The following is an 11,490-nucleotide window of genomic DNA, read 5'->3' as shown; positions in this document are numbered from 1 at the left end:
TTTCTCCGGATATAATAAAATAATTCCGCGGGTGTCCAGCAGCTAATTACCAATTTTTTTGTGTCCTATAGCAAATTAGCGTTTTTTAGATGTCCTACGGCAAATTTTGCAAAAAAAAGAAAAAAGCCAAAGTATGCAATTTGCTCGCGAAAAAAATTCCAGCTGCATTGCGCCCTAACCACCTGACACGTGTCCCCGCTCACCGACATTTAAACTGTCGCGCCTGCCACCCCTACCCTCGTTGTATACCAAACGGCAATACGCGCCTCTCTCTCTCTCTCTCTCCCCTCCTTCCCTTCCCTCTCTCTCTCTCCTCAATTCCCCATTCCACCAACGCACGCACCAACCCGCCATTCCCTCCCAAAACCAAATCCCCCGTCGACGCGAGAGGAATCCAATCCTCCGAATCGTCTCCCAATCCCGCGCGCCGGTGAGCTCCCGTTCCGATCCCGCCTCATTTTTTTTTCATTTTTTTTTGCGCTTTATTTGGTGATCCAGCGCGCGAGCGAGCGAGCGAGCGAGGCGATGATTTTTGGTGTTTTTTTTGGATGGGGAGCATGGAGTTCATGGATGGGATCGACGGCGTTCGTCGTCGCGTCTAGTCTCGTGGTGGTTCGGCGAATGCGGTTGCGGCTGCTGTTTGTTTGTTGCGGGTGGTCTTGCTGGACGCGGAGGCGTGCGCATGACGCTATGGTGTTTTGGTGTGTGGGCATCTGGTTCCGTGACGCGGCGATGCTGCTGCTGCTGGGTTGGGGTGACCATTCAATTTGTGTGGCTATCGGATTCTGCGTTTTTTTTTTTTGGGTTGTGTATGCGTTGCTTCATCATGCAGGCATGCGGTTGTTTACTGCCTCCAATCCCATGGTCGATTTCATGATTCCGGTACTTGTTAGTGTCGTGGGATTGTGCATACATGTGATTTTGAGGTGCGTTGCGGTGGAAGGCAGTGATCATGATTTATAAGGTGTCATGCGCCTGTGGAGTGGAAGTAGTTTTTGTCAATTCGGTCGTAATATGAAAAGTTCGGTGTAACATGGTTGAGAAATTTCAGAGGGTTGTGTACACAGTGCCTCTGGAGTTGATTCTGCTGATTTGTTTCTGGGTTGAATTGCCCCGGTTATATGTGCTTCATGCGTCTCTGATGATTGGTTTGGTTGTGTTGTGGTTTGATCATGAACCCTGTTTGCTTCTTTTTTGGGTGATGAGTTCAGCATGCAGTTCTGGGGTGACTTATCCTGTAACTGTGATTGAAGCAATTATTTCTGTCACTTTTCAGTGATTAGTCCATGTTGTTGCTATGAGCTCAAATTGAATGCATAGTTGGTTGTAGAAGCGCGGATGCTTTTCGCATCTATTACGATGCAATCAGAACATATTCTTATTGTTTGCTCACTTCTTTTCTTTTTTTGTTTTTGTTTTGGCAACGTTCCCATTCCTAATTATTTGATGGCTTCTAACTGTTCAAAATTCCATCACCCTCTATGTCAACCCTGAACAAAATGCAGATTGGCACATTGGATTTCCTTTTGCTTTAAGGAAGTTATCCTATTGCATATAATTTTCATATTTGTTGCTCCCAGAGTAGATCGACAGATACAATTGCTAATTAGTACAAAATGGCTATAAGCTTCAAATATTGGGATGACTGCTTGGATCCAGAGGATATGCAATTAATGTGGGCTGATCCTCATGTAAGTAAAGAGTGGGTTGATGCTGGGGAAGGGCCGGGACAGAAGGTTCACCTGTCACGGGATCCTGATGGTGAGGCATATCTCACACAAACTGAAATGATGGTGAGTGATCAGCTGTAGCCAGTGTATCTTGACATCTAAAACCTGCATTAGTGGCAATCAAACCAAAGTTCATGTCATTATCTAAAAAGAAAAAAAACCAAAGTTCATGTAAATCATTGTATTTATTTTTTCGCAAGCTGTATTTCTGTACGTATCGTGTCTATTTTTTGAGCAGTTTATATTATACTTGGTTGTTACTTTTGAACAATAATTTCCTTGTACCTATGCTGTAGTGGCGTTAAATGCAGGTTATACTAGTGCCAGCAAATTGGTTCACCGAAGTTTAAACAAGACAAAAATCAATCAGTGCCGTGAGTTAAGAGTCTAACATAATAGTTTTTACCTATATTTATCCAAGTGACTAAATTACTGTTGACAACTTTGTTACTGCTGCGCTGATCTAAACAAATTTTCGAAGCTATAGAAACAATAACAAATTAAGGGTCCTTTGCTTTATTTTCTTTTTCAAAACTGTACTTGTTATCTACTTATCTGTACAATTTTGGCTTAAAACTAAATTCATTGATTCTTCAGGCGGTGGCTGCAATTACTGTTCATAGGCATTTCAAGTCACAGCTAGACCCGGTATTGCTTCTTTTGCTTTATGACTTATCAATATTTGGATTTGTATATGTATCAAAGACACTGCTGAAGTACATTAAACATTATTTTTTTACTTTCATCACTCATGCAGTATATGATAGGTGCCCTTGCAGAAATTGCAAGTGGAAGGAGACTCTTTGTCGATAATTATGACCGAAAGACTAAGGAGATCAAAGCTGGCATAATGCAGGTGACAATAGAAGTTGCTCAATGGCTTGGCAGGTACCATGAAACCTTGATAACCCAGATTTAGTAACTATCTTTTCTTCTATGTTTTCATACTAAATATTTGTTTTCTTTACCTTTAACAAGGGAATTGGGTTACAAGTATTATGACATTGAAGAAGATGCTAATTTGCTCTATTGGCCTTTTGTGAATGTCTACTTTGGTGCTGCTTATGCAAAATGGCTATTCTCATGTGATGATAAGTATGTATTTTGGTTGTCAGATTATGCTTGACCATTGCAATTAATTTCCTTTGACATATTTTATCTTCTACTGCCAAACATAATTACTTGCCAAAAACACTTCAGAGAAAGAACTGAAGAATTCGTTGTTAGAGCTTACAAGGGAGGCAAAAAGAAGGCTGTTCACAAATCAACTTCCCCCATTTTTCAACGCTATCTTTATGTGAAGGAGGCCTTGCTGTCTATGAGGTTTCACCCTTAATAATTTATTTCCATATTCAGCTTCTAACTTTCTTATTCTGTGAAAAGTGTGCCTTAAGCACTAAACAAATTCGTTTCTCTAAGCACCTGTGAACCTCCAAGGTCCAATTTTAGAGGTATTGAGGTTATTTGGAAGCCTAGCAAACCTTTAAGTTGGAGAAAATTGGTTTGAACTTCTCAAAACAACTGGCCATTGAAGATTTGAGGTAAAAAACCTAAAATTTTACTTATGACATGTCACATAATTTAAAGAACAGTAGTTTTCATCTCAAGTTTGAACCCCTGAACCTGACCCCTGAGCTGTGCTATGTGGACCTTCTATGCTGGCAGGTTAAACACATGATGGACAGCAATATGTTTAGTGACTTTCTTTACTGTAATTCATGCTCACCTGACCTGTCGAAATACCAAGTTAATTAAAACACTGATATTTCTTAATTCAAACATGAGTGTTTCTTGATGGTTGCATCATTTGCTCGGCCTCTCAAATATATTCAGAATTTCAAGCTCTTCTGAGTTTTCCGTTAGGGTTAGAAACATGTTCAGTGGATCGAAATCCAAAAGTTATGTTTGTAGAGGAGCTATTATTTTATTTTACTTTAGTTCCAGTTCTGAACTTGCTGACAAACTGCTTCTTGCTATTTTGTCTGCAGACAGCCAGAAAGTTTTAATGATTTAACTCCTAATCTCCTAGCCAATTCCTCGAGCACAGGTTAAATTTTACTGTGTTACCTTTTTATTTATTTAAATAATTTTCTGCTATTCAGGGTTTGTGGTTTGTCGAGATGTTAGCAAATACTAGGTTATGAATTTAGGATGTTGATTCTTGTTTTGATTCCAGAGAATTGATATGCTTCTAACATTCAAGCTGACATCTTGTTATCACATTTGAGTCAGAAGGACAGTTGATTTATTGGGATTCCAAGGTATCAGAGGTAGATATGGATGCGATGTGGAGTCAGTCCGATGTGATTAAGGAGTGGACAAAATCTGGTGAGAGGCGAGGAAATGTGAGGTTTTCTCATGACTCCAAGAGGAGGCCTTATCTTTCTCGAGTTGAGGTGAAGGTAAAAGATGATTCTTTAAATTTTTTGTAGTTACTTTGCATTTGCAGTATACGGGCCACCTTTTTTTACCATGCTAAAATGTTGACATACATATGTTTTTGTGTAAAGCTACCACTATAATCTTATTAATATTCTTGTGCTGTTAAAATTGCATCCTTGATTTGATCAAGTGAACTGCTCGTGTGGATGGCATGTAATAAAATCAACTTTGTAGTTTGTAGGTGTGGCTGCAGTGCTATACATTTCCTATCATGCCATACAAATTACATGGACAAATATTGTTCACAGAAGCATTACTTATACTTAGTGCCATAGCTATTCCTTCTTTTTGGAGCAATCCCAGACTCATGCCTTGTTTGATACAATAACCCTATATCAGCTCACCAGTAAAATGTCTTGCAGGTTTCATGTATTTGTTATTTTATTCACCAATACTTAATTTCCATCCATCTCAGACTTACGTGGTTGTAAATTTGGTCTCAGGCTGTTGCTGAAATAACCATATCACGTCATTTGAGCTCAAAAGGAGTAACACCAGTAAGTTTTTTTGTTTATAAATCAGTGAACATATAGTATCTGTATAATGATACTAATTATGTATTAGATTTGTTGTTTTATATCGCTTTCTGTATCACCTATAACATGGCCCTCCCTTATTTTAAATATGTGATGAGGCCAACATTTAGGCAAACTGAAGAAATTCTTTTGGCTCTTAACCTATTTGCTTTGTTGCATGGTATTGCTTTTCTAAGTCATACATTTAGTACTTTAGCATGATTATCCATCACATCAGTGCTGATACTCATCTTGTTCTTTTTTTACATAAAACTCATCTTATTTTGGTTGTCGATTCATGTAACATCATTGCATTAGTTAATGGATTTGTTGTATATTTTGTCAACAAAGCATTTTCTCTATTTTGTGGATATTCTAAAATTATGCAAATGTCCACAGATTGTGTTAGTATATATGTCCTGGTCAAAATGGTGAATAAAGATGGTGTTGGCCTATTTGGGTGCATGTTACAATAACAGTATTTACTCTTATTTTAGCATTCCAAGAAAGCTTGAGATATTTAGTAAATTCTCTATTCTCATTTATATCTGCCAGGAAGCCCTAGCTGCTCTTGCTGAGGTGTGCAGTATGCGTTTTGTCCATGGTGTTCGTTCTCGTACTGGCTTGATGGGAATAGACTACCCTACTGCAGCATGGCTTTACAGGCAAGCATGAAATTAAGTTTACAGTTGTGTTTTAATTAGCTATAAAGCTTTGCTTTTTGTCTAACAGTTTTGGTGAGCTATTTGCTTAATCCTAGTAGGACCTTACCAGTTCCTTTTGCCCTTTTACTAGTTATGAATGCTTACAGAGTAATGCACTGTTCAGGATGGCTGAACTATTGTTTGGACTATACCTTCATACATATTCATATGGTGATTTAAACTATGATAATTTATTTTGGTCTACTACTTGTCTAGTTTATGTTACTTCAGATGTCAGGCAATCATATTCTAGAGAAGATTAATCTGGAAAACAAATAGGCATAGGAGAAGTTAGCTGCTTAGGCTATCAGAAGACACACTGCAGTTACTCTCGGTCGGTTATAATATTATAGTTTTCATGAAGTTATCTTCACTTGCAGTTAGCTTTTTCCTGCAGAGATTGTGGCCATAGGGCGTATACTGTCAGCTCCGTAGATGATCTATACAATCCTTTTGCATCAATGTACTTTGGCGCAGCTTACTTGGGATGGTTGTCACAATATGAAGGAAGGTTAGTGAGATTAAATGCTAACATGTTTTCAGCATAGTGAATAAATGTACTAGCGAAATGAAAAAAAAAAAACTGACACATTCTATCTTCTCCCTTTCAGAGAAAGAAGTCACGAGTTCATTGTTCAGGCATACCTTGGGGGACCAGAAAACGTTAGCCTTCAGGAGACTGGCCCATTTTGGAACAAATTCCTGGAGGCCTTAAGACTATACCAAGATCCAAAGAAGTATGCTTCTCCTTGCTGTTAACTTAAAATGGTATTTTTGTTTATAAGGTGGGCCTTACTGACCAATCAAAAAATGAGAGCATAAGTGTGTGAGTAGCTCTGATCAACATTTTTAGTAGCATTGACATCAAATATTCAAACTTACTCAAAAATGCAATTTTGACATGTTTTTAAAGTTTAGCTTTAAAACTACTCTAATTTTTGTAACTATATGTCTTATGAAATAGCTATACTAAAATAACTGAGTGATTGTACCTTTTCAGGGAACAAGCAAGCTGTTGTATTTTGTAAAAGTTGTCCTGATGTGCCCTTATGTCTTTGTTTGGTGAAGGTATTTATTTGATCCTAAGTACAATTTTCATCCTATTTTGCTACCTCAAATTTACAAGATGTGCATGTTTCTCATTGTATTATCTCATTCAATTCAAATACGTCTGAGCATAGCAAGGACTGCATAGTATGAAAATGTTATTTTACTGATATGGTTGTCTTACGAGACCCTTCATCCCACAATGTATGGTTTTGTGTAGTGTGTGTAGCTAGTCCCTCCCTAGTTGGCATAATATTTATTAACAGTTTGTGCAGACTAGTGCATGCTGATTTTTATTCATATAGATAAGGGATAAGTTACTACTTGAGCAGTAGCACATCAGATAGGCAATTCTAGCCGACAGATTGACCTATTCCATTGCTATCAAAGCTAGATAGGCATACTACCTCTTGTTTGTGTTATACCAGCCAATCTACTATGTAGTACTCTCTGTGTCCCTAAATATAAGGGATTTTGGTTGGATGTGACGTATCCTAGTACTACAAATCTGGATATGAAGTATGTTCAGATTCATAGTACTATAATACGTCCCATCCACCCAAAATTCCTTATATTTTGGGATGGAGGGAGTACCTTGGAATCTTTAATAGTCACTTGGATGTGAGTTTTGACATTGATGCATAAACTCTCATTTTATGTCAGAGAATGCAGTTGGATTGTATTATTGCAAAAATGCATTTATTGATATGAGATGATATGGCAGTCCATCTAGTATTATATATTTTAAGGTAATCACTTGCAGTTAAGCATAAGGGTAGATGTGATTTTGTTTTGGATGCCCCAATTTTTTTCTTCTTTGCTGGTCTGGGTTTGTCTGCCACAGTTTTTCTATTCTTCCAAGTACTATGGCGCAGTCACACAGATTTCCTGTGGGTTCTCAAAAGAAAAGTACCTTTAATTTCCAGATAATTCTGATCGCAAGTAGTAAGCTAAGCCTTCTTTAATTTGAGTCAACTTGGAATAGTTGAGCTGGGGGCACCAGTTGCAGTCATTACTCATAAGTTCTATACCAACATTCAGTGGTGGTTTCTCGTTTGTTTGTATTTATCTAACTCTTGTTTCTGCACATTAAATTTGAAAAGTATCATCAGTACTCTATATAAATTAATATCAAAAGAAAAATACTACTCCCTCCGTTTCACAATGTAAGACTTTCTAGCATTGTCCATATTCATATATGTGTTAATGAATCTAGAGACACATATATATCTAGATTCATTAACATCTATATGGATATGGGCAATGCTAGAAAGTCTTACATTGTGAAACGGCGGAAGTATATCCATGATTAGTGAACTATTAATGGCGTCTGTTCTGCAAAATTTCAGGCTCCCACTCAAAGGATTCAACGCTAACTAGCAACGGGCTTGCTTGGATTCCATTTGTACATATTTGGTCATTTGATACCCTGCTCGTGTTCCAGTTTTCAACTGTGGTTGATCCCCACTGGGTGCTCACAGAGCTATGCCCTCCTCTTCTTCTGTCCATATATTTTGCTTTTCTGTACTAAATATATTAACGGCCTTTTTTTTTCTGCATACCGGTATGTTATAAAAATCACTTTTGATATATAGATACCCAAAAGGAATTGACTCAAACAAAATTAAAAAGGAAAAAGGTTCAATTACATAAGACTACTGTTTTAGGAAAAATGTTTCATGGAGGATTGTTAGTTCTTCATTACAGACTAGAGTGTAAAATTTTCAGGCATATTGCTTATGGCTCATTATACATCTCAAATGAAATTAGGGTCCCCTTTTTTATTTTTTATATCATTCCTATGATGAGCCCTGGAATTTGGTACTAAAGAAAGGCATGGTCCAATACATGTTTTTGGAGTAGATTTGTCAGCTATAGGCGATTTCAGCTTAGATTTTGAAACAGGACCCAAAAATCACTGTTACGTTGCAGTTCTGAACAGTGCCATGTTATCGTGTTAGGATTGCAGAGCCCCCAGTACTGAATTCACAGTCATTTATATATCACGCAGCAAGAAATGGTGGCAGCTTGAATCGTAGCCGACAAATCTGTTGATCCCATGCCAAATTGCGATGTTTGACTCCATCTGATGATTATTCCTGCCAGTTTACCATAAAAAAAAATTTCTTCCAAACTTGCTGATCTCATGTGATTCTTATTTAGAATACCTGCAACTAGTAGACACTTTCCCCAGTTGTATCTCATCTCACTGCCTGAGTTAAGTTAACCATTAACTTTGTACCAGTTCAAATCAGTGACAATCACCAAACCAAACAGTGCGAGCATGTGAGCTCGATCTTGACAAGCAAGCAGAACTGTAGCATGAACCACCAGCTGCTGAGGATCCAAAGCAAATGGGGATCATCAGATCGATTGCTCATCGGCGTACTACTGGAGATGATGGGCTCCAGGGCAACCTTGTCGGCAGTTGCCTTGCAGGATGGATGGATTAAACCCTAAAGTGCATGAACTTTTTCCAACTTTTCTAGTTCTACAACTACACTGGTTAGGAATCATGGAGCCGTTCGCTTTAAGCAATGTCTTCTCATCAACAAGCTCAGCTCATCAGTCCAATCCATTCGCAGAATTCAGGGGAGTGTGATTAGTACTACTATAATCCAGAGACAGGGCATCTTGGTTAGGGAAGAATGTGTGCAACGTGGGTCCTCCCATTGCCTGCCCATTAGATCACAGCATATTCACATGCACACTGTCTGTCCTCCCGTGGATGTGTATGCATGGCCACTGCTGCAAATTTGGGTCGATTTTTGTTGGAGAAGAATTTGTTCTTTCAAAGGTGACGTCGCAGTAGCAGAGGATGAGACCGTTGTCTGCCTGGAAATTTCTTGAAAAACTTTACGCAGTTTTATTTATCTCCCAAAAAAGGGGAAAAACAAAAAAACAAAAACGGTTTGCGAGATGGGATCAGATGCGTGGGTGGGCACGGTGAGGCTGCCATGGCGGTGCGTGATGGGGGGATCTCATCGCATCGGTGGCGCGGCGCGACAAGCAGCGGCCCCATGACGACTGTGGCGTCCGCCGTGGCTGCATACCCGCTTGTGCGTGGACACAGTAAATTCCTAACTAGTGAAACTCAACGTCATGTATCTTATCGTTAGAGTTTTTTTTTAAAAAAAAAAAACGGAAGGAGAAGGTCCTGACTGCTGAGGCTTACCATCCATCATGGGTCCACGTGTCAGTTACTCATTTTTCTCCGAAGCATGAGCGGCACTAACCCTTGGTATTGCTGTTGTACCACACGCTGCCCACCGTTTTCGACTTTTCTGGAACCAAGAAACCAATCTGCATGGAGTTTCCAGCGTTTAGCAACGTACTACGGACGATGACCTGCTTACCATTACTCCGAGTTACTGCTACCTAGTGCCCCAGTCCAGGCATAAACCCACATAGTTTGTGTGCTGAATTTGTTTCAACTTAGGGCTTTTTTTTAAGTTCCCAAAAAGTTTTTCCCAAAAACATCACATCGAATCTTTAGACACATATATGAAACATTAAATATAGATTTTTTTTAAAAAAGCTAATTACACAGTTAGGACCGAAATCGCGAGACGAATCTTTTGAGTCTAATTAGTCCATGATTAGCCATAAGTGCTACAGTAACCCACATGCGCTAATGACGGATTAATTAGGGTCAAAAAATTCGTCTCGCGGTTTCCAGGTGAGTTATGAAATTAGTTTTTTTATTCGTGTCCGAAAACCCCTTTCAACATTCGGTCAAACATCCAATATGACACCCTAAAATTTTCTTTTCGCGAACTAAACAAAACCTTACAAATAGAACCAAATTTGGCACTTGTTCAAACTAGTGGAGTACTAGGACACCAGTATCTTTGGACATCTTTGAAATCATGATTTGTAATTTTGTATGGTTTTAATATGGTCACAGTCTCACAGACACACATTTTATTTGACTTAACCTTGGACCTATAAATAAACACATCTCACCTCACCTCACCTCACCTACCAAGAAAGCCAGCCAGCACACACTCTCACTCTCTCACTACTCCACTCTGCCACCGCTCAGCGGCAAAGCCGGCAATGGCGGATGGGCGAGGTGGCGTCGGCGGTCAGCCGCCGTCGTCGTCGGCGGCGGCGGCGGTGGTGGCGCGGCGGTGCGGCTGCGGTCTGGGCAGGCTGGTGCGGCGCCTCCGGCGTCAGGCGGCGCTGTGCGCGGCGCGTCCGGCGCCGGCGTCGAGCCGGCTCCGCGGTGGCCGGTGCCAGTACGACCCGCTCAGCTACGCGCGCAACTTCGACCGCGGCGGCATCGACGTCGCCGGCGGGCTGGACGACGACTCCGACGCCGCGCAGCTCTACTACAGCTACACCTTCTCCTCCCGCTTCGTCCTCCCCGCTGCCGCCGCCGCCGCCGCCGCTCGCGCCCACCCGAGCAGCCTCGCCGCCGGCCGCACTGCTCCAGCCACGGCCACCCATTAGATTTTTCTTTTCGCTTTTTCTTGATGATTTTGAGCTTCTTCTTTTGTTTCTTCTCGATCGCCATGCATCTCCCAGCCATGGCTGCAAATGAGATGAGATCGAAGGGAAGGATGAAATTGTGAATATTGGAAGAGAAATAATAGCACGACATCGATCGATCTATCTATCTCCTGCAAGCGAAGATCCGTTCATTTGTCGGATGGATGTGTACTGTACAGATGTGATTAAGATTAATTAATTGCGATCGTGCACCGATCTTGGGGAACCCAAGCAGCTATCTGAGAGTGTAATTGAAGTGATTAGTTGATCAACATGTTGATCAAGATTGCGTATGGCATGGAGAAGGGGAATATATACGTGCGTTCGCTGGATCAGCTGGATGGTGACGATAGATGAATCGTGGATGGATGCGAAGGGAATACTAGACACGATAAGTGATGGGCTAACTGCCTACCTAGCTTTGGTGGACAAAGATGTATGCTCACATAGGATTGAATGAATGTGACGTTTATTACAACGTTTCTGAAACAAACTCTATCGACTTGTTTGGCAACACGAGGGAAGAGAATTAGGAGTTTACATGATCCATTGATAATG

The 11,490-nt window shown here is 40.3% G+C and overlaps 2 protein-coding genes across 4 annotated transcripts; both read left to right on the top strand.

The window, feature by feature from the left end:
- The first annotated feature begins 256 nt into the window (after positions 1 to 256).
- On the top strand, positions 257 to 8,091 carry LOC127763424 (uncharacterized). Of its 3 annotated transcripts, none has more exons than XM_052288122.1 (14): positions 257 to 430; positions 1,586 to 1,793; positions 2,328 to 2,378; positions 2,488 to 2,618; positions 2,709 to 2,825; positions 2,931 to 3,053; positions 3,719 to 3,777; positions 3,963 to 4,132; positions 4,616 to 4,669; positions 5,243 to 5,352; positions 5,789 to 5,902; positions 6,003 to 6,128; positions 6,392 to 6,459; positions 7,788 to 8,091. In XM_052288122.1, the coding sequence occupies exons 2-13, from the start codon at positions 1,617 to 1,619 to the stop codon at positions 6,417 to 6,419; spliced, it is 1,260 nt and encodes a 419-aa protein (XP_052144082.1). In that variant the 5' UTR covers positions 257 to 430; positions 1,586 to 1,616; the 3' UTR covers positions 6,420 to 6,459; positions 7,788 to 8,091. The 3 variants fall into 3 exon arrangements, with proteins under 3 accessions (XP_052144082.1, XP_052144083.1, XP_052144084.1); XM_052288123.1 differs by having other exon boundaries at positions 1,581 to 1,793; XM_052288124.1 differs by lacking the exon at positions 1,586 to 1,793.
- A 2,273-nt stretch (positions 8,092 to 10,364) lies between these two features.
- LOC127764080 (uncharacterized) lies at positions 10,365 to 11,059 on the top strand. The gene has a single exon (XM_052288905.1). It carries the CDS (start codon positions 10,498 to 10,500, stop codon positions 10,891 to 10,893), a length of 396 nt encoding a protein of 131 aa, XP_052144865.1. The 5' UTR covers positions 10,365 to 10,497; the 3' UTR covers positions 10,894 to 11,059.
- Positions 11,060 to 11,490: the final 431 nt, after the last annotated feature.

The sequence above is a fragment of the Oryza glaberrima genome, chromosome 2, assembly GCF_000147395.1.
Source record: "Oryza glaberrima chromosome 2, OglaRS2, whole genome shotgun sequence".
Classification (NCBI taxonomy): domain Eukaryota; kingdom Viridiplantae; phylum Streptophyta; class Magnoliopsida; order Poales; family Poaceae; genus Oryza; species Oryza glaberrima.
The sequence above is the reverse complement of the archived record's forward strand: the minus strand, read 5'-3'. Positions and strand labels throughout refer to the sequence as shown.